The sequence below is a fragment of the Equus caballus genome, chromosome 13, assembly GCF_041296265.1.
Source record: "Equus caballus isolate H_3958 breed thoroughbred chromosome 13, TB-T2T, whole genome shotgun sequence".
Classification (NCBI taxonomy): domain Eukaryota; kingdom Metazoa; phylum Chordata; class Mammalia; order Perissodactyla; family Equidae; genus Equus; species Equus caballus.
In genome coordinates this window covers 29,265,872-29,289,671 of record NC_091696.1, presented here as the reverse complement: position 1 = coordinate 29,289,671, position 23,800 = coordinate 29,265,872, and the positions used below count along the sequence as shown (strand labels likewise).

Here is a 23,800-nt window from a genome sequence, read left to right as displayed (position 1 = left end):
AAGCTGACATCTCTGCCTTGTTTTCAATCTTGGGGGGAATATTCAGATGTTTACCATTAATTACAATGTTGGATTTAAGTTCCCTTGGCAATATTTTATTTATCAGGTTGAGGAAGTCCTCTTTAATTCTTAGCTGACCGATAGGTTTTAAAAAGTTATAAATGGTTATTGAATTTCTCAAAAGTAATTTTTTTCATCTCTTGAGTCAGTCATATGGGGTTAAAAAAATTCTATTAATATGGTGAAATGCATCTATTGATTTTTGAGTGTTGAACCAACCTTGCATTTTTAGAATAAATGCCTATTGTTCAGGATCTATTATTATTTTTGTACATTAGTAGATTCTATTTGGTAATATTTTAAAAAGATTTTTAGTTATGCTCATGGAAGATATTGATGTAAAGTTTTCTTGTTTTACAATGTCTTTCTCAGATGTTTATATTGATATTGTTTCTACTCTTATAACATGAGTTGGAAAAAATGTCTTCCTCTTCTATTTTGTGAAGTTTGTGTGAATTTTTCATTAAATCCTTGACAGAATTCAACAGTGAAATCAGGTGGGTGGGCCTGGAGATTTCTTTGTGAGAAGGTTTTTGATTACAATTTTTCTTTAACAGGTGTGTGGCAATACAGATTTTCTATTTCCCATTGTGTCATTTTTATAATTTGGTTTTTCCTAAATAATTTATCTGTTTTTAAATTTGTTGGCAAAATGTTTCAAATTTGTTGGCAAAAAGGTCCTTATAGTATTCTATTATTATTATTAATTATTATTTATTTGGCTTTATTGAGGCATAATTGACAAATAAAAGTTATGTATACTTAAGTTGTACAAATATATTTTGATATATGTATGCATTGTGAAATAATTAGCATAATAAAGCTAATCAACAGATAGATCACCTCACATACATTTTCTGTGTATGTTGTAAGAACATTTAAGATGTACACTCTTAGAAAATTTAAAGCATTCAATGCAGTATTGTTAACTATATTCACCATGCTGTACATTAGATCTTATTTTGCTTAAATGAGATGTTGTACCCTTGACCAACATCACTCCATTTCCCCCACCATCTAGTCCCTGGCAATCAAAATTCTATTCTCTGCTTCTGTCAGCTTGACTATTTTAATATCGGTGTCATCTGTCACTCTATTCCCTCTTTCATGTCTGATAGGGGCAATTTGTGTTTTATGTTTTTTTTAATTAGTCTAGCTAGGTGTTTATCAGTTTTATCAATCTTTCAAAACAGCTAATTTAGGCTTAATTTTCTCAAATATGTATTTTACTTTCTAATTCTTTGAATTCTACTTTTATCTTAATTTATAGTTTTTATTTCTGTGCTGAGATTTTTGTCTCTTTATTAATTGCATGGATCCTTTCCTTTATGTCCTTAAGCACATTTATAATAGTTGCTTTGAAACACCTCTCAGCAATTCTCATACCTAGGTCATTTTCGTGTTAATTTCCATTGAATCCTCAGGCTCGGGACATTTTAGAATGTATTTTAGAATGTATCCTGGATATATGAATATTACACTGTGGTTTTAGGATTCTGTAATGTTCTTCCAAAGAGTGTTGATGTTTTTGTTTTATTGGGCAATGAACTTGTATGAGATCAAACTGAATATATCTCTTGTGTGGAAGCTCAAATCTCACTTAAGTTCTTTCACATATAATTGAGCTATATGACTGAGCTATTTATAATTGTTGTCATATATTCTGCTTTAGGGTTCAGCCAGAAACTTGCATAGAGTACATACACAGAATTTGAGGCCCTTCTCTTTGCTTATCTCCTTTCTTGGATTTTATCCTCATTCTCCAATATCTGTGGTTCTCTCGCATGCTGTCCTTTGGTTCTTTATGCAAGAGAGGCTAGAGGATTTTCATTAGAATATTTGATGTCCTGTGTGGCACTGACTTTGGCCTTTACTCAGGCTAGAATTTGTCAAGATGAAAACTCATCACACCATCTCTTCTTCCAGGTGTTGGCTCCCCTTCAGTATCTGCCCAGATTTTTGTATCTCTCAGATTTTTCAGGTCATTGTGTATTTATTTTGTGCAGTTTCCTGTTGTTGTTGAGTGAGAAATTTGGGTCCTCTAGATGCTTAATTTCTGATGCTGGAAGTGGAACTGCCTCATTCAAAGAATTATTTTACTTCAGATATTGTATGTTTTCCATTCTATGAGTTCCATTTGTTTTTAGAATTTTCTTACCTATTCTGAAATTATCCATCACTTCATTTATTATATACATCATTCTCAATAGATTCTTAAATATATTCATAATTGTTATTTTGTAGTATTTGTCTGCCAACTCCAGTATCCTCATTGTGTGCTCTTTCTATTGATTATGCTCTTCCTTGGTTACGGGACACATTTTTTTCTGCTTTTTCATACCTAGTAATTTTGATTATGCATTGAGCATTGTGGATAGTATATTGTAGAAAGTCTGGATTCCTTTATTATATTTCTCTAAGGAGTGTTGAATTTTGTTTTAGCAGGCAATTAGATTACTAGAAAATCATTTGGATTCTGTTGAATCATGGTACTATGCTTACTAAAGATGGGTTTATTTTAGTTATTCTCTTTGACCTGGGAATAACCCTTTAACTTAGAGCATAGCCCTTAATCCTTCAGAATGGTCTTTTAAGAGTTTAAATAAAAAGTCTGAAGTGTTTATGAAACTTGTCTAACTTGGGAGAAATTTGAACTCTAAACTTGTTCTCATTAGGACTTCCCAGGACCACTGCTGAAATACTAGCCTAGCACTTTTGGAACACAGATTGTTCTCTCAATTGCCGCTGAGCTCTTTGTAATCATGCCTGCACATGCAGAGTTAGGCTCAGCCAAGTGTTCTAAAGTTTGAAGATTTGAATCTTTCCCCTCTGTGACTTGTTCTTCCAGGATTTCTTTCTCAATATTCTGGCATTATGGCAGCCCAAATCTCTGAACTTAGACTTCCCAGCCCAAGATTATGATTCTCTCCTGGTGCTCTACTTCCCAAGGACCTCACTTACTGGGGAGTAGCTTCAAGAAAATATGTGAATAAATGTGGTTTCACCTATTATGCTACTCTTATTTCCAGAATTTAATTTCTTCCTGTATCTGCCTGCTTTCCTTTCCCTTCTAGTGTCTTCAAATGTTATTTCTAATTGTTAATGTGAGGAAAGATAAAATGCTATAAGTAACTCTAATATCACCATAAGCTAGAAATATATATACAATTTTGTATCTTACTTTTTTACTTACTATTTTCAATTTATTAAAGCATTTTCCACAAACATCTTTAATGACTTAAGAATGCCCCAGAGTATGAATGAATATGTCATAATTTATTTGGATATTCTCCTATCTCAGAGAGCCATACACTTGGATGTTAAATAGAGAGCTGCAATCAACACTTCTGCATAAAGTTTTTGTAAATTTTTCTAGTTTGGGAGAGATTTCCAGGGGTGAGATTAACATAGATTGTTAAGCCTTCTTTGAATTATTTCTTCTACCTTTTAAAAATAACTAATTTGTCACTTTATGTATAATATTGATGGATTTCTAGGTGTTGTTATCAGTGGATTCCTTTAACAATGTGATATAGCACAAGTTCTCAGAGGTTATATAACAAATTAGAAGTCAAAGTTTTTAGTTACTTTATAAAAAATTTCAAATTAACTTTGGTTTCCTTGCATATATTAACATATATTGGGTTTCCTAAACATATTAACACATTGAAACAGAATGAAAGAATGTCATTTTTTCCCTTTTTTTCTGTGGAAGAATAATTTATTATTTTAGAGAAATACAATAGAGTTTCTTGTAGTTTTAAAAAATTTCCTATTTTTAAATTTAGAGACAGTCTCTGAGTGTGACAGGAGATAGATTCACTATTTATAAAAACGATAGCAAAATCTATGTGTCTAGACAAAGGCTTATTTTATCACAAATTTATTTGCACCTTGTCTGAGATATGGTAATCAAATGATAGTTCTAATTTCTTTGATTTATATTATAATTATATTTTCAAATGACATTATTTCCTATTCTCATTAAAATCTTTTTATTTGGTTTTTTCTTTAAGCGAAAAGAAGATAATATTCGTTCCTTAACTATGCTCGATCATTTTGGTTTTGAATGTTTGCCTCATCAATTGGTGAACAAATCTATTCAACAAGGATTCTCTTTTAATATTCTCTGTGTGGGTAAGTGCCAAATGCTTCATCTCAATTATTCCTTAATTTTCCCAAATGCTCACTTCAACTTATCTTAAACAGCATAACACTGGTGCTGTTAATTCAAGACCATGTATTTATATTAGTATGGGGTTTTGTCTTCCTAGTCATATTACTTACACTTTTTTCTTTAAATTTTTCAGCACTCTTCAAAATCTGATGTGCCTTTGTGTCTATTTTCTTTCTATATTATGTTAATGACTGACGGAGTCAGGAGTAGCATGTATACCTTCAAGGACATCCCAATCTTTGAAGTATTTGGGACACTTTAAACCACTCTTGGGGCTCACAGTGTTACTTCTCAGCCATCTTATGTCCCTAAATGATGTGTCTATGTTTGTTACAGGGGAAACTGGAATTGGAAAATCAACACTGATTGACACATTGTTTAATACTAATTTGAAAGACAAAAAATCCTCACATTTTTACTCAAATGTTGGACTCAAAATTCAGACATATAAACTTCAGGAAAACAATGTTCAGTTGAAATTAACTGTTGTGAATACAGTGGGATATGGTGATCAAATAAACAAAGAAGCCAGGTTAGTGTTTTCTTATTTTAAATTAAAAGGTTTTTTTTTATTTCAAAGAATTTATTTTCTTTCTCCATGGACTAGATTGTAATATTCTTCTAAGACAATTGAAATCTTTAATCCTAGATTTTAATTCTTTCCTAATTAAATAATGTTTTCTTATTATGAAATTGATATTTTTGTATCCAGTTGTCTCGTTTCCTTACAAGATTTTTGTATTAACCAATTATAGCAAAAATTTGTTGATGTAGTTTCTATTAGTTTTAGCTTATTTTCTTATTTCTTATATGATATTATGAGGACTTTTTAAGTTCCTGTATCAGATTTAAACTTCTTGTATAAGAGGGAAATAAATTGTGACTTAGCAATAGCTTTAGAGTCTTACTCCTTTTTGAAATGGATGCATATTCATTATTCTGTGTTACTCTTCTAGTGAGGTAAAGTTAGCTTTAGAGTGAAAATATTTTTCATGTGTTGACTGTTTTGTGTGATTTATGTTAGTTAGATGCAGAGGTGTGCTAAAGCTGGTTCGTACAAGCTTGTGAGAGCAGATTGTACTCATCTCTTCTCAATTCTACATTCAATGACATCATTTGGGTAGCTTGAAATCAGCCAAGGTGGGAGTATTCACACCATAGAAATCAGCAAGTTTTACAAATGAGTTTGTTTTTTTCCTTCCAAAGAGCCATATTTTAAACATTTACCAGCTCGCCACTGGTTAAAGAAGTCTTTTAAATAAATACTCAACTTCTAACTTAAATATGAAAATGATTTATGTGAAACTCATGAAAAGAATAGACAGTAGAAAAGGGGCTGTGTCAAAGATATATGATACATTGCTTTAAATAGTTCTTAATATTTAAAAAGTAAATATTACCATAGTATCAATAGTCAGTACTTCTGAAAGTATATTTTTAAATATAAGATTAAGCCTATGGTCAATATACTTAATGTATTGTAAGCATTTCATTGTATGGTGGAATAAGGTCCACAAGAGTTAGTGCATCCTATATTAATTTCATGAGTCTGCCATAACAAATTACCATAAACTGGGTGGCATAAAACAACAGAAACTTATTCTCTCACAGTTCTGGAGGCTAGAAGTCCAAAATCAAGGTGTTGGTAGGGCCAAACTCCCTCTAGAGGCTGTAGGGAAGAATGCTTCTTCACTGTATCCAACTTCTATTAGCTGTTGGCATTCACTCTGGCTATATCCCTCCAATCTGTGCCTCCACCTCTACCTTCTCCTTTGCCCTCCATGTTCCTTTAAGAACATTTATAGTTGGATTTAAGGTGTACTCAAACAATCCAGGATGAACTCACGTTGAGTTTCTTAACATAATTATATCTACAAAGTTTTGTTTCAAATAAGATTATACTTACTAGTTCCAGGGGTTAGAATGCAGACATATCCCTTTGGAGATCACCGTTCAACCCACTAGTCCTCTTTTATATAATAGGGTTGTTTCTTAAATGTTTTAAAATTGATTTTTCTCATTTTTTTACTTGTTGTATTGCTTGTTTTCTATCAATTATCCAAATCATAAATGAATATATTTCTGTAAAAAATTTAAATAATCCAGATGAAATGAAAACCCACTGGGCCAACCTTAAGCACTTTGCTTCATTTCTTTTTGCTAAATAATCACTATTATGAGTTTAGTAAGTTTCCTCTTAGACCTTATGTTATGAGGTTATTGAATTTTTGTAGCAATTGAAATACTTTTAAAATAATGCAGAGTAAATTTATTTAACATATATCAATTATAATATAAAAATGCCTAAAACATTTATGGACAGGTTAATAGATGATTCTGAAACAAAAATCCTTTGTAAAGCACCTTTCTATTTAAGTTATGACATGCTCCTCATGGGTCTCAGGCATTTTCATTTTTCGATCACAACCCGTAGTCAATCTCATGGAAGCAGAGAGTAAAATGTCAGTTGTCGGTTGGTTGCAGGGAAGGAGAAATCAGGAGTTTCTGTTCAATGGGTATAAAGTTTCCATTATGCAAGATGAATAAATTCTAGAGATCTTCTATACAACATAGTAACTATATTTAACAGTACTTTATTGCACACTTAAAAATTTGCTATGAGAATAGACCTCATGTTAAGTATTCTTATCTCAATTTTAAAAAAACTATAGGATGCTGAAAAAGTGTTGTTGAGAGGGAAACTTATAGCATGATATCCTCATGTTAGAAAAAAAATCTGTCAGTAATGTAAGTTTTCATTTAAAAAAAAACTAGACAAATAGGAACAAATTAACCCTAAATAAAGGAAAAGATAAGAAAGATTATAGTAGAGCAGAAATTGATGAAAATAGAAAAAGGTCAGAAAATCAATAAAACCCAAAGCCTGTTCTTCAAAAAAAATCGATAAAATTGAAAACTTCTAGCCAGACTGAGCAAGCAAAAGAAATGAGAAGTAAACACCACCAATATCAAGAATAAAAGAGGAGATATCATTACTACTCTTACAAATATTAAAAGAAGAAGAGTACTACAAACAATTCAATGCCCACAAATTCAACAATTTAGATATTAGCTGTGGGCTTTTCATGTATGACCTTTATTGTGTTGATATAAATTCCTTCTGTACCTAATTTTGAGAGGTGTTTTTTTTTTTTTTTTTTGTCATGAAGGGGTGTTGAATTTTGTGAAACACTTTTCCTGCAACTATGGAGACGGTCTTGTGATTTTATTCTTTAGTCTGTTAATGTTGTGTACCACATTAATTGATTTGCTTATGTTGAATTATCCTTGCATTCCGGGGATAAATCCTACTGGTCATGGGGTATGATCCTTTTGATGTTCTGTTGAATTCAATTTGCTAGTATTTTGCTGAAGATACTTGCATGTGTGTTCGTCAGGGATACTGGCCTGTAGTTTTATTTTTTGTTTGTGTGTGGTATCTTTGTCTCACTCTGTTTTCAGGGCAATTCTAACCGTTTAAAATGATTTTGCAAAAGTTCCTGTTTCTTAAATTTTTTGGAAGAGTTTAAGAGGTATTGGCGTTAATTCCTTTCCAAATGTTTGTTAGAATTCAGTACTGAAGACATCTGGTCCTGGGTTTTTCTTTCTTGGGAAATTTTTGATTGCTGATTCAATCACCTTATTTATTATTAGTGTACTCTGATTTTCTATTTTTTTGTGAGTCAGTCTTGGTAGATTGTATGTTTGTAGGAATTTCTTTCTTTCTTGTAGATTATCTAGTTTGTTGGCATATAAATGTTTATATTCATCTCGTGTGGTTCTTTTTATTTTTTGTGGCATCAGTTTTAATTTTTCCTCCTTCATTTATAATTTTATTTATTTGAGTAATCTTTTTCTTCATCTAGCTAAGGGTTTGCCAATTTTATTTATCTTTTCAGAAAAGAATTTAGTTTTATTGCTATTTTCTACTACTATTTCATTTATATTTGCTCTAATCTTTATTTCTTTCCTTCTCTAACTTTCGGTTTAGTTTACTCTTCTTTTTCTAGTTCCTTGAGGTTTAAAGTTAGGATATTAAATTGAGATATTTCTTGTTTTTAAATGTAGGCGTTTATCACTGTAAAATTCCCTCTACTGCTTTTGCTCTTCCAAGAAGTTTTGGTATGTTGTTATTTTTTGCTTGTGTCAAGATATTTTGTAATTTGTTTTGATTGTTTCTTTGACCCGATGTTTGTTCGTAAGCGTGTTTTTAAATCTCTCCACATTTGTGAATTTTCTATTTTTCCTTTTGTTATTGACTTCTAGTTTCATTTTATTGCAGTCAGAAATGATACTTGGTATAATTTCAGTCTTCTTAAATTTGTTAAGCCTTGTTTGTGAGCTCACATATGATCCATCCTGGAGAATGTTATGTGTGCTCTTGAGAAGAACGTGTATTCTGCTGCTGTTGGGTCCAATGTTCTGTATATATCTATTAGGTGCATTTGTTCTGTTGTGTTGCTCAGTTTTGCTCTTTCCTTATTGATTTTCTGTCTGGATATTCTATCAATTGTTGAAAGTGGGATATTGAAGTCTCTTACTGTTACTGTGTGTTATTCTCTTTAGTTCTGTGAATGTTTGCTTTTTATATTTAAGTACTCTAATGTTGATTTCATATATATTTATAATTGTTATACCTTCCTGATGAGTTGATCCTTTCACCTTTATAAAATAGCCTTCTTTGTCTCTTCTGACAACTTTTAACTTAATTTCTATTTTAACTGATAGAAGTAGAGTCACCCCTACATTCTTGTTGTTACCATTTTCAAGGAATAGCTTTTTTCATCCTTTCACTTCCAGCCTATGAGTGTCTTGATTCTAAAGTGGGTATATTGTAGAGCATGTAGTTGGATTTTGTTTTTTTATCCATTTGGGCACCTTATGTCTTTTGATTGGAGAGTTTAATCTGTTTAACTGATTATTATATATTACTTTATTAAAAATAATTATATATAATATATACTAGTAATTATTATATACTCTATAATATGTAATACATATAAATAATTATTGATAGGGAATGACTTACTATTGTTATTTTGTTAAATGTTTTCTGTCTATCTTGTCATTCTGTTGTTCCTCTTTTCCTCTCCGTTTTTAAGTTTCTTTGTATTTTGTTGACTTTTTGTAATGATGTATTTTGATTCCTTTCTCTTTTTTTGTGTGTGTATCTTCGACAGGTATTTTCTTTGTGATTACCATGAGGGTATCTAAAACATCTTATAGTTATAACAGTCTAGTCTAAGCCTATAACAAAATAGTTTCAATCATAAGTAAAAACTTTACTGTTATCTCTTTCCCCACTTTATGTTTTTGATATCAAACTTTACATATTTTTATGTTGTGTTTCCTTTAACAGATTTTTGTATTTATACTTATTTGTAATACTTTTTTCTTTTAACTTTTATGCTAGAGGTAAAATTGATTCACATACTTTTATTACAGTATTCTTTATTTGTCTATATATTTATCTTTACCAGTGAGTTTTATACTCTCATGTGCTTTTGTGTTACTGGTTAGTGTCTTTTTCTTTCAACTTGAGGAATTCCCTTTAGTATTTCTTTTAAGACAGATCTAGTGGGAATGAACCTCCTCAGTTTTAATTTGCCTGGGAAAGTCTTTATTTTTCCTTCATTTCTGAAGGGTAGCTTTGATCTGTATAGTAGTCTTTGTTGGCAGGTTTTTTCTTTCATCACTTTGAATATATCATCCCACTCCCTTCTGGCCTGCAAGTTTTATGCTGAGAAGTTAGTTGATAGTCGGACTGGAGCTCCCTTATATGTGATGAGTTGTTTTTCTGTTACGGCTTTCAAAATGTACTCTTCGCTGCTGATTTTGGACAATTTGAACATACCATATCTTGGTGTACACTTCTTAGGCTTCATCTTATTTTGAGGTCCTTCAAGTTTTATGAATGTGCTAGTCCACTTCCCTCCTCAGATATGGGAAATTTTCAGCCATTATTTCTTTAAATAAGCTTACTGCCCATTTCCCACTCTCTTCTTCTAGGATTCTCTTGATAAATATATTGTTTAGCTTGATAGAGTCGCATAATCCCCCAAAGCTTTCTTCACTATTTAAAAAAATTTTCTTACTGAGATTATGATAGTTAACCTTGCGAAATTTCAGTTGTACATTATTGTTTGTCAGTCATGTTGTAGGTGCACCACTTCACCTTTTGGGCCCACCCCCACCCCACCTTTCCCCTGGTAGCCACTAATCTGTTTCTTTGTCTACATGTTTAGCTTCCACGTATGAGTGGAGTCATACAGAGATTGTCTTTCTCTATCTGGCTTATTTCACTTAACATAATACCTGCAAGGTTCATCCATGTTGTTGTGAATGGGACAATTTTATCCCTTTTTATGCCTGAGTAGCATTCAATTGTATATATATACCAAATCTTCTTTATCCAATCATCAGTTGATGGGCACTAAGATTGCTTCCCAATGTTAACTATTGTAAACAATGCTGCAACGAACATAGGGGTGCATGGGACTTTTGGAATTGCTGATTTCAAGTTCTTTGGGTAGATACCCAGTAGTGGGATGGCTGGGTCATATGGTATTTCTATTTTTAATTTTTTGAGAAATCTCCATACTGTTTTCCATAGTGGCTGCACCACTTTCATTCCCACCAGCAGTGTATGAGGGCTCCTTTTTCTCCACAACCTCTCCAACATTTGTTCCTTTTTGTTTTGGTTACTTTTGCCATTCTAATGGGTGTAAGGTGATATCTTAGTGTAGTTTTGATTTGCATTTCCCTGATGATCAGTGATGATGAACATCCTTTCATGTGCCTATTGGCCATCTGTATATCTTCTTTGGATAAATGTCTGTTCATGTCTCCAGCCCATGTTTTGATTGGGTTGTTTGAGTTTTTGTTCTTGAGTTGTGTGAGTTCTTTATATATTATGGAGGTTAACCCTTTGTCAGATATATGACTTGCAAATATTTTTCCCAATTGGTGGCTTTTTTTTGTTTCAATCTTGTTCTCCCTTGACTTGAAGAAGCTCTTTAGTCTGATGCAGTCCCATTTGTTTATTCTTTCTATTGTTTCCCTTGTCTGAGAAGACATGGTGTCTGAAAAGATCCTTTTAATACTGATGTCAAAGAGTGTACTGCCTACATTTTCTTCTAGAAGCCTTATGGTTTCAGGTCTTACCTTCAGGTCTTTGATCCCTTTTGAATTTATTTTTGTGAATGGCGAAAAAGAATGGTCAATTTTCATTCTTTTACATGTGGCTTTCCAGTTTCCCCGGCACCATTTGTTGAAGAGACTTTCTTATCTCCATTGTATGTTCTAAGCTCCTTTGTCAAAGATTAGCTGTCCATAGATGTGTGGTTTTATTTCTGGGCTTTCAGTTCTGTTCCATTGATCTGTGAACCCGTTTTTGTACCAGTACCATGCTGTTTTGATTACTGTAGCTTTGTAGTATGTTTTGAAGTCAGGGATTTTGATGCCTCCAGCTTTGTTCTTTTTTCTCAGGATTACTTTAGCAATTCGGGGTCTTTTGTTGCCCCATATGAATTTTAGCATTCTTTGTTCAATTTCTGTAAAGAATGTCATTGGGATTCTGATTGGGGTTGTGTTGAATCTGTAGATTGCTTTATGTAGTGTGGACATTCTAACTATGTTTATTCTTCCAATTCATGTGCATGGAATGTCTTTCTATCTCTTTTTATGTCATTATCAATTTCTTTCAGGAAAGTCTTGTAGCTTTCATTGTATAGGTCTTTCACTTCCTTAGTTAAATCCATCCCAAGGTATTTTATTCTTTTTGTTGCGATTGTGAATGGTATTGTGTTCTTGAGTTCTTTTTCTGTTAGTTCATTATTAGAGTATAGAAATGCTACTGATTTATGTAAGCTGATTTTATACCCTGCAACTTTGCTGTAGTTGTTAATTATTTCTAATAGTTTTCCAATGGATTCTTTGGGGTTTTCTCTATATAAGATCATGTCCTCTGCAAACAGTGAGAGCTTCACTTCCTCACTCCCTATTTGGATTCCTTTTATTCCTTTCTCTTGCCTGATTGCTCTGGCCAAAGCCTCCAGTACTATGTTGAATAAGAGTGGTGGCTTTTATTATGTTGAGGTAATTTCCTTCTATCCCCATTTTGTTAAGAGTTTTTATCATAAGTGGCTGTTGGATCTTGTCAAATGCTTTCTCTGCATCTATTGAGATGATGATGTGGTTTTTATTCCTCAATTTGTTTATGTGGTGTATCACATCGATTGATTTGTGGATGTTGAACCATCCCTGTGTCCCTGGTATGAATCCCAGTTGATCATGATGTATTATCCTTTTGATGTATTGCTCGATTCGGGTTCCCAATATTTTGTTGAGAATTTTTGCATCTGTGTTCATTAGTGATATGGGCCTGTAGTTCTCCTTCTTTGTGCTGTCCTTGTCAGGCTTTGGTATCAGAGTGATGTTGGCTTCATAGAATGTGTTAGGAAGTGTTCCATCCTCCCTAACTTTTTGGAATAGCTTGAAAAGTATAGATATTAAATCCTCTCTAAAGTTTGGTAGAATTCCCCAGGAAAGCCATCTGGTCCTGGGGTTTTATTCTTTGGGATGCTTTTGATTGCTGTTTCAATCCCTTTCCTTGTGATTGGTCTGTTCAGATTGTCTGCTTCTTCTTGACTTAGCTTTGGGAGGTTGTAAGAGTCTAAGAATTTATCCATTTCCTCTAGGTTATCCATTTTGTTGGCATATAGTTTTTCATAGTATTCTCTTATAATCAATTGTATTTCTGCGGAGTCTGTTGTTATCGCTCCTCTTTCATTTCTGATTTTGTTTATTTGAGCTTTCTCTCTTTTTTCTTTGTAAGTCTGGCTAGGGTGTTGTCAATTTTATTTATCTTCTCAAAGAATGAGCTCTTTGTTTCATTGAGCCTTTCTACTGCCTTTTTTGTTTCAATAGCATTTATTTCTGCTCTGATTTTTATTACTTCTCTCCTTCTGCTGACTTTGGGCTTTGTTTATTCTTCTTTTTCTAATTCAGTTAGGTGTAATTTGAGATTGTTTATTTGGGATTTTTCTTGTTTGTTAAGCTGTGCCTGTATTGCGATGAATTTCCCTCTTAAAACAGCTTTGGCTGTATCCCACATGAGTTGGTATGGCATGTTATCATTTTCATTTGTCTCCAGATATTTTTTTATTTCCTCTTTAATTTCTTCAATGATCCATTGCTTGTTCAATAGCATATTGTTTAGTCTCCACGTCTTTGTCGCTTTCTTAGCTTTTTTCTTGTAATTACATTCTACATTTATAGCATTATGATCAGAGAAGATGCTTGTTATTATTTCAATTTTTTTTTAATTTATAGAGGCTTGCCTTGTTTCCCAACATATGGTCTATCCTTGAGAATGTTCCATGAGCACTTGAGAAGAATGTGTATTCTGCTGTTTTTGGATGAAGTGTTCTATATATGTCTATTAAATCCAACTGTTTTAACTTTTCATTTAATTCCACTGTTTCATTGTTGATTTTCTGTCTGGATAATGTGTCCAATGATGTGAGTGGGGTGTTGAGGTCCACTACTATTATTGTGCCATTTTTGATACCTTCTTTTAGGTTTGTTAATAGTTGCTTTATGAACTTTGGTGCTCCGGTGTTTGGTGCATAGATATTTATAAGCATTATTTCTTCTTGATGTAGTGTCCCTTTGATCACTATATATTGTCCCTCTGTGTCTCTCTTTACCTGCCTTATCTTGAAATCTACTTTGTCTGATACAAGTATTGCAACACCTGCTTTCTTTTGTTTGCCATTATCTTGCAGTATCATCTTCCACCCCTTCACTTGGAGCCTGCATTTGTCATTGGAGCTGAGATATGTTTCCTGGTGGCAACAAATTGTCGGATCTTCTTCTTTAATCCATCTTGCCACTCTGTGTCTTTTTATTGGAGAGTTCAATCCGTTTACATTGAGGGTGATTATTGATGTATGAGGGCTTAATGCTGTCATTCTGTCACTCGCTTTCCAGTTTTCTTGCATTTCCTTTGTTTCTCGTCTTGTGTGTTTTGGTCTACCCTTTGATTTCTGCAGTTTCTTGTGCTGTATTTCTTAGTTTTTTCCTTGTTTATTATTTGTGTCTCTGCTCTGCTTTTTAGTTTAGTGGCTGTCCTGAAGTGTGTATTCAGAATCTCATGCATAACATAGTCCATTTTCTGATGGCCTCTTATTTCTTTCATCTAAACTGATTCAGTCCCTTTCCTCCTCCCCTCCTAAGTTATTATTTTCATATCTTATTCCAACTTGTGTTGTGATTTTGTGGTTAAAGTGACAAGATTGTCTTTGTTTTTGGTGTTTTCCTTCCCTTTATCCTAATGCTATATTTGAATATTTGCTATCCTATTCTGATTCTATCTGTCTCCTTTCTCTGTGTTTTGTGAACTCTTTCTCCCTTTCTTTCTTTTTTCAGGTATGAGGGCCTTCTCGAGGATTTCTTGTAGGGAGAGTCTTGTGGCTACGAAGTCCCTTAGTCTTTGTTTGTCTGGGAAAGATTTAATTTCTCCCTCATATCTGAATGATAGTTTTGCTCGATAGAGTATTCTTGGCTGAAAATTTTTATCTTTTTTTTCATCTTTCTGGTTTTTCTCCCCAAACCCCCCCCCCCCAGTACCTAGCTGCATATTTTAGTTGTGGGTCCTTCTAGTTGTGACACATGGGACACTGCCTCAGTGTGGCCTGATGAGTGGTGCCATGTCCATGCCCAGGATCCGAACCAGTGAAACCCTGGGCTGCCACAATGGAGCACGCAAACTTAACCACTCGGCCACAGGGCCAGCCCCGATTTTTATCTTTTAAAGTTTTGAATATGTCATTCCATTCTCTCTTTGCTTGTAAGGTTTCTGCAGAGGAATCTACTGAATGTCTGATAGGGGTTCCTTGTAGGTTATTTTCTTCTGCCTTGCTGCCCTGACTATTCTTTCTTTGTCATTCATTTTTGCCAGTTTTACTACTATATGCCTTGCAGTAGGTCTTTTTACATTGACTAATCTAGGAGATCTGAAAGCTTCCTCCACACAGATTTCTCTCTCATTCCCTAGATTTGGGAACTTCTCTGCTATTATTTCTTTGAGCACGCTTTCTGCTCCATTCTCCTTCTCTTCACCTTCTTGGATACCTATAATTCTTATGCCACATTTCCTCATTGAGTGGTATATTTCTCAGAGACTTTCTTCATTTCTTTTTAGTCTCAGTTCTCTCTCCTCTGTCTGGAGCATTTCAACATGTCTATCTTCGATTATGCTGATTCAATCCTCTATGGTGTCCACACGAACATTCAGGGAATCCATATTTTGTTTTATCTCTTCCATTGTGTCTTTCATCTCTAGTATTTCTGATTGATTCTTCTTTATACTTTCAATCTCTTGTGAAGTAGCTCCTGAACTCGTTGAATTGTTTCTCTATGTTCTCTTTTACCTCATTGAGTTTTTTGACAATAGCTATTCTAAATTCATTGTCATTTAGTTTACTTATTTCTTAGTCCTCAGGACATAATTCTGGGTATTTATTGTTTTCCCTCTGGTCTGGAGTTTTGATGAACTGATTGATGCTGGTACTACAGGTTTTCCCGTTATATTATTCACTTGCAGTTACAGCCTATCGCCACTAGATGGGGATCAAGAGACGCATATTCTGAGCCCTCTGCCTTCACCCAAGATGGCACAGCACAGCCTCGGTCTTGGTGGGTGGGCGTTTTCTTTTGCATGCAGGTCCAGGTTTCCCGATCAGCTCTCGCTATCTGGTCTCTTGGGGTCTTGGCTTGATGAGGTCACCCCATGTGAAAGCTTTTGCCCTGTCAGAGGGCTTCCCTCTAGGCTGCAAGGGCGCTAGAGAGTCCTGGGTGATCCCACGGATGCACAACCCCTCCACCCTCCTTCCCTCACAGAGCCTCCCATGGCAGCGATCCCAGTCTTTAGGGTAGGGAGCAAAGTTCTCTCTTACCCCATTCCAGGTCCTCCAAGGGGGGCTCCAGCCTCTCCACCCTCCATAATTTGGCTGCTGTGAGTCTCCAAGGATTCCTGTGCTATTAGGATATTTTCTGTTGGAATATGGTTACTCCTTTTTGTTGTATGTTGGAAGGGAGAGAGTTCCGGGCAAGCTCATTCCACCATGATGCTCTTTCTTCACTATTTTTTATTCTTTTTTCTTTTTGCTCCTCTGGCTGGATAATTTCAAATGACCTGCCTCTGAGTTTGCTAATTTTTCTTCTGCTTCATCAAGTAACTGTTGAGTTCCTCAGGTGATTTTTCAGTTCGGTTATTATAGTTTCCACCTCCAGGATTTCTGTTTGCTTCTTCTTTATCATTTCTACTTTGTTCAAATTGTTATTTTGTTCACATATCATTTTTCTGATTTTGCGTAGTTATCTTTAAGGAACTTACTGTATTTCTTTAAGATGGTTATTTTGAATTCTTTGTCAAGCAATTCATAGATCTCCATTTCTTTAGGATCAGTTAATGGAGATTTATTTTATTCTTTTAGTTGTGCCATGTTTTCCTGACTTCCCATCTTCCTTTTAGCTCTGTCTTGGTGTCTGCACAATTGAAGAAACAGCCCCTTCACCCAGTCTTCATGGGCTGGTTTGACTAGAAAAGACACAGTCACTAGTCAGCCTGGCCAGAGATTCTAGATCTTTGTTTCCAGCTGCTCCAGGTGTCCAATATTTCTGGGGGAGTGCTGTTGGAAATCCCTAATCTCTTGGTTTCTCTGGTATATGACCATATTTGTTCCATCAGTGATGTAGGTCAGGTGAGAGAGAAATGTGCCTCTTGGGCAGTGTGCTGAAAGATGGGATGTTGATACCATCCACTCTTCCTTCTCCCATCTAGGGGAGAACTCTCAGTTATGCACCTTTCCCTAGTCTTGCAGAGTTGTGCTGCCTGCAACTTCCCCAGGCATTTGGACTATGCCAGTTTTTACAGGGCTGTGAGGTGAGGCAGAAACCAGACTTTTGGTGAATGCATTGAAAGGCCAGGGATGTTGGAGCCATGCTCCATTTCTTCCTCTCTCCTGAGGGGGAGGCCTTAGTTCTTCACCTTCTTCAAGCCTCACAGAGCATTGCTGGCCAAAGGAAGGTACCTGTCCCCTTAGCTACCCCAGATATCTGGACAATGCCAATTCTACCAACCATCTGTGTGAGATTAGAGAGAAGCTATCCCCTGGAGGAGTTCACTGAAAGACTGGAAATGTCAGACATTTGCCCCATTTTCCCTCACCTCTGGGTAGAAGTTGTGATGTCTCTCAGCACTGAGCTGTGATGGCTTAGAGGAGGGTCTGACACAGGTAAAGTAAAATTGCTCGTCCTTCCTGTTTCAGTGTGGCTTATCTTTATCTTGTTTTTGTCTGGAGTACTGCAACGTAACTGGATGCTGGACTTCTCATAAGAGTATTTTGTTACTTATCTTTTTGTTAAATCTGCGTTTCTGTGTGGGAACAAGGGTTTGAGCTTCCTATTCCGCCATCTTGCTGACATCACTCCCCCCATTGTGTATTCTTGGCACCCTTTTCAAACATCAGTTGATTGCTTATGGATGGGTTTGTTTCTGGGCAATCTATTCTGTTTCACTGGTCTACATATTTGTCTTTATTCTAGTACTATACTGTTCTAATTAATAAAGCTTTGTAATATATTTTGAGATCAGGGAGTGTCATGTCTCCAACTTTATTCTTTCTCAAGGGTGCTTTGGATATTCAGGGTCTTTTATGTTTCCACATGTGTTTTAGGATCATTCTTTCTACTTCTGTAAAAAAGAGCCACTGGGAATTTGATAGGAACAGCATTGAATCTGTAGATTGCTTTGGGTAGTATGGACATTATAGCAATATTAAATCTTCCAATCCATGAACATATGTCTTTCCATTGATTTGTGTCATCTTTAGTTTCTTTCATCATTATTTTGTAGTTTTTAGTGTACAAGTCTTTCACCTCTTTGGTTAAGTTTATTCCTAAGTATTTTATTCGTTTTGATGCTACTGTAAATGAGACTGGTTTTATGTCATCTTGAACAGAAATAATTTCACTTTTTCCTTGCAAACTTGGATTTCTTTTGCTTTTTTCCTTCCTAATTGCTTTCATTAGGTCTTCCAATATTACATGGAATAGAAATGGCACAAGTAGGCATCTTTGACTTCTTCCTAATTGTAAGGGAAAGGCTTTCAGTCTTTGCTACTGAGTACAATGTTAGCTGTGGGTTTTTCATATATGGTCTTTATCATATTGAGAAAGTTTACTTTTATTCCTAGTTTATTGAGCATTTTGTTTTATAATGAAAGGATATTGACTTATGTTAAAAGGTTTTTTGCATCAGCTGAGATGATTATCTGTTTTTCCCCCTTATTTTATTAATGTGATGTATTCCAATGCTGCATGTGCTTATATTTCTTATTGTTATATCCTCTTGATGACTTGACCCCTTTATCATTATATAATGGCCTTCTTTTTCTCTTGTTACTCATTCGGCTTAAAGTCTATTTTCTCTGACATAAATATAGCCACCTCTGCTTTTTCATTTCTACTTGCATGGTATATCTTTCCTCATTCCTTTACTTTAAGCCTATGTGTGTCCTTATTTCTGAATGAGTCTCTTGTAGGCAGCAAATAGTTGGATCTCTTTTTTATCCATCCAGCCACTCTGTGCCTTCTTATTGGTGAGTTCAATCCATTTACATTTAAGGTAATTATTGACATGTAAGAACTTACCAATGCCATCTTAAGAATTGTGTTCTGACTGTTCTGTAGTTCCATTATTTAATTTTCCCTCTGTTTCTGTGTATCTTTGTAAATTGGTGATTTTCCAGGCTGGTATGTTCTGATTCCCCTTTCTTTATCTTTTGTAAATATACTTTAGGTTTTTGCTTTGTGGTTATCATGAGGCTTACATAAAGTATCTTATGGGATAAAAGAGTCCATTATAGCTGATAGGTACTTCACTTCCATGGCACACAAAAGCTCCAATCTTTTACTCCCCGCTTTTATATCTTTGATGTCACATTTACCTCTTTTTCTATTGTGTATTTGTTAACAAACTATAGTATCTATAGTTATTTTTAGTACTTTTGTCCTGAACTTTTATACTATAGTTAACTGGTTAGCACACGTCACAGAATTAGATTTTTTTGTCTGACTGTATATTTACCTTTACCAGTGTGTTTTATATTTTTGTATGTTTTTATGTTCTAATTAGTGTCTTTTCATTTCTGCCTGAACTTCTTTTGGTTTTTCTTGCAAGGAAGGTCTAGTGCTGACGAACTTCCTCAGTTTTTTCGTTTGTTTGCTTGGGAAAGTCTTTATTTCTCTTTCATATCTGAAGAATAATTTTTCCAACTAGAGTATTCTTGGCTGGCAATTTTTGTCTTTCAACACTTTGAGTATGTCATTACACTCTCTCCTGGCCTGTGGAGTTTCTGATGAGAAATCTACTGATAGCCAGTGGGGTTCCTTTGTAGGTCATAGTCTTTTTTTCTCCTGCTGCTTTTAGGATTCTTTCTTTGTCTTTGATTTTCACAGTCTCATTGTAGTGTGTCTTCAAGGTCTTTTGCATTGAGATATATGGTGATCTATTAGGCTTGTGAACTTGGATGTCCAAGTCTTTCCTCAGGTTTGGGAAGTTCTCAACTATTATTTCTTTAAATAAATTCTCTGCCACCTTCGACCTCCCTTCTCCTTCTGGAACTCCAATTATGCTGATATTTGTATGTTTTGTGGAGTCTCATAGATCACATAGACTTTCTTCACTCTTTTTCATTCTTTGTTCTTTGTTCTCCTCTATTTGGGTTATTTACAATGTTCTATTCTCTAGCTCACTGATTCTATCCTCCATTTGGTCTACTGTGCTGTAGATGCTCTCTATTTCATTAATTGAATTATTCAGCTCCAGAATTTCTGTTTGGATCTTTTTTATGACCTATATCTCCTTGTTAAATTTCTCATTTGAACATGTATTGTTTTCCTGATTTTGTTGAATTGCCTCTTTGTATTTTCTTATATCCCATTAAGTTTCATTAAAATAGCTATTTTGTAATCTTAATCAGATAGACAGCAAAATTCTGTGCCTTTAGTTCAGTTATTGGAGGATTATTGTTACATTTCAGTGATGACATGTTTTCTTGATTCTTCATGTTCTTAGGAGTTTTGCATTGATGATTTCACATTTAATGTAGCAGATGCCTCCTCAAATCTTTTAGTTGCATTTAGGTGAGATATATTGTTCATTTGTCCCGTTATATCTGGGAATTTCTCTGACCTCATAAGGATACCCCAGCTATGCACTTCTTGCTTCTTCTTGTGGAAAAATTTTAAGCTTTTATGTCTTCTCTGTTCTTCAACTCCTCTGACTGGCTGCTGGAAACTTCTCTTTTTTTTTCCAGTAAGTGGTGCTACAACTCAAATTTTACATAAAATGGTTTCTTCCTTGCTCATAGACCCTTGTCTTATTTTTCTGACCACACTCTATTTACTAGATCTTGCTCTTGCAACCACAGTGAGTACTGTGCACACACAACCAGCTGCAGAGTTGGAGGAGGTGAGGGTTTAGCACTCAGGGCATTGGGAGTGCTATGGTCCCAGCGGCGGATCATCAGATGAGGTTCTCCCAGAGGTTCATGGTCAAACTTCCTGCTGATGTACTGAGCCTAGTCAGCAAGGACCATGTCCCTTTAATGCCCTTTTATATTATCTGCCTCTTTCCCAACTTTCTCCCTCCTCCTAGTCATGGATTTCCTGCATCAGTATTCTGGGTGATTCTGGAGAGAAATGTTTCTTTCCAGCAGCATCCTGCACAACTGGGGTAGCTAGGCACTCATTCATGGCTCTCCTTTTTCCCTGAGGCAGATGTCACAACTTATTTCAGCACAGTGCTGTATCATCTTGGTATATTTTAAACTTTAGCAAAGTTTCTCTTACCCTCTCCAATGCATCCAAATTTGGTTTTATTTTTGCTCCAATGGTGTGCTGGAATGTCCTGTCTGGATTGCTGATCTTCTACAAGTTTCTCTCCTCTGTGGGTGTATGCCCAAGTCAGCACTCTCCAGTTTTTCCCCAAGTGCATGTAAGAGGTGTTGGGGCAGATTTGCTGGCTCCTGCTGGTTCCACAGCCTGTGCAGAGGTTTATCTAACTATTACTAGAGGCACAGTTGGGCAAGACTATTCCTGGTCCCCTGGCATATTGTGCTCAGTTCCACAACTCCCGCAGAGGTACTTTTATTTGGGGGTGGATCTAATTTTTAGTTTTAAAAAGGAAGACAAAGGAGGGACATATTCACTGCCATGATGCTAATATCATTCTTTTTAAATTTTACATACAGTAAGACTCACTTTTTGTGGTGTATATTTCTGTGGGTTTTTTTTTTTTTTTAAAGATTTTATTTTTTCCTTTTTCTCCCCAAAGCCCCCCAGTACATAGTTGTGTATTCTTCGTTGTGGGTTCTTCTAGTTGTGGCATGTGGGACGCTGCCTCAGCGTGGTCTGATGAGCAGTGCCATGTCCGCGCCCAGGATTCGAACCGACGAAACACTGGGCCGCCTGCAGCGGAGCGCGCGAACTTAACCACTCGGCCACGGGGCCAGCCCCAATTTCTGTGGGTTTTTAAGAATGCATAGAGTTGTACATCCACCGTCTCAGTTGTGGTATAGAACAGTTCTATCAGATCCAAAAATTGTCTTGTGCTTTAGTCTATCTATCCTTGTGCTGATACCACACCCTATTATTTTAGGTTTATAATAGGACCACGAAGAATATATCTCCCTGTTTTTCTTCAGTATGTCTTGAGCATTCTTGGTCCTTTGCACTTCTACATATATACACATAAAAAATTTGGTTTCTGATTGGAATTGCATTGAACTGATAGATCATTTTGCCCTTTCTATAGACAATGTAAAGCATATGCCTTTGTATTGATTTGTAATTGCTATCTTTGTAAGGACAGGTGATATATTTTTAAAATACTTTTGGTAATATATGTACTCACATATTAACTGTTAAGTTATTGATATGTATACTCACATACTAAGTACACATATTAACTATTTATTAAATGATGAAAATGCAGACTTCCAATGTCATTAATCTATTAAGCTAAATGTTTAAATAATGACTTTTTTCAGCTACCAACCAATAGTTGACTACATAGATGCTCAATTTGAGGCCTATCTTCAAGAAGAATTGAAAATTAAACGTTCCTTCATTGACTACCATGATTCTCGTATCCATGTGTGCCTGTACTTCATTTCACCTACAGGACATTCTCTGAAGTCCCTTGATTTATTAACCTTGAAGAATATTGACACTAAGGTATGTTTGGTAAATCCATCAACCTATCAAGATTTTGTATTTATTTTGAGATAATTTATATCTTGAAGGCATTTGTGTACAAGAACATGTTATTTTGTATTACATGTAGATATATATTTTTCTGTTAATACTTAAAGCATTTGTATTAGCTTCCTAGGGATACCATTACAAAATACTACAGACTTAGTGTTTTAAACAACAGAAATTTGTTTCTCACAGCTCTGGGAGCTGGTAGTCCAAGATCAAAGTGTCACCAAGTTTTGTTTTCTCTGAAACCTCTCTTCTTGGGTGGCAGATGGTCACCTTCTCAGTGTGTCCTCACAAGATCTTTCCACTATGCACACATCTGATATTCCTTTGTTTCCAAGCTTCCTCTTCTTATACAGACACCAGTCAGATTGGATTAAGACTCATCCTAATGGTCTTATTGTAACTTAATCACCTCTTTAAAGATTCTAACTCCAAATACAGTCATATTCTGAGATACTAGGTCTTAGAACTTCAACACATGCATGGGGCATGGAGACACATTTAGTCCATAACAGCATTTGATACATTTCAGCTTTAGCTTGCTTTCCAGAGAAACTTAATTAGAAAATGCATCAGTTAGGAAAATGAGATGCAGGTAAAAAAATTAAAATAAAAATTTAGGGGATTTTTGGTGGTTAAATGATACTTTAGATCATGGTCATTTGCTCATATTTTTTTTTTTTAAGATTTTATTTTTTCCTTTTTCTCCCCAAAGCCCCCCCGGTACATAGTTGTATATTCTTCGTTGTGGGTCCTTCTAGTTGTGGTATATGGGATGCCGCCTCAGCATGGTTTGATGAGCAGTGTCATGTCCGCACCCAGGATTCGAACCAACGAAACACTGGGCCACCTGCAGCGGAGTGCGCGAACTTAACCACTTGGCCACGGGGCCAGCCCCCATTTGCTCATATTTTTGAAATTAAATTTACTCTATAGTACTGTAAAATAATCCCATTATGATTTACCTGGTACCACTGATGGTGTGAAACATGAAGCACGATCCTGGCTGCTGGTTCTATTGGAGAAGATTCAGAATGCAATATACATATTTTCAACAGAGGATTAATATACACATGAAAGAAATTATGTCCTGAGATCCTTTCCTGCACTCAGCCCTGATAAAACGTGTTGCCTTTTACTTTATACAGCAGAAGAGAGGAAAATTTCTAAAATTGGATTCTGTATATCAAATAAAGCCTGAATTTGTTATGTATTGTTCAAACTGAA

At 35.1% G+C, this 23,800-nt stretch overlaps 1 protein-coding gene across 3 annotated transcripts in view; it reads left to right on the top strand.

The window, feature by feature from the left end:
* Positions 1-23,800, top strand: part of SEPTIN14 (septin 14) — a 144,169-nt gene that overhangs the window by 67,029 nt on the left and 53,340 nt on the right. For all 3 annotated transcript variants that reach the window (XM_070231840.1, XM_070231839.1, XM_023655565.2), the window contains 3 exons: positions 4,077-4,197; positions 4,574-4,769; positions 22,357-22,543. In XM_070231840.1, coding sequence (XP_070087941.1) covers positions 4,107-4,197; positions 4,574-4,769; positions 22,357-22,543 — 474 coding nt within the window. In that variant the 5' untranslated portion in view covers positions 4,077-4,106. The remainder of the gene's footprint in view (positions 1-4,076; positions 4,198-4,573; positions 4,770-22,356; positions 22,544-23,800) is intronic.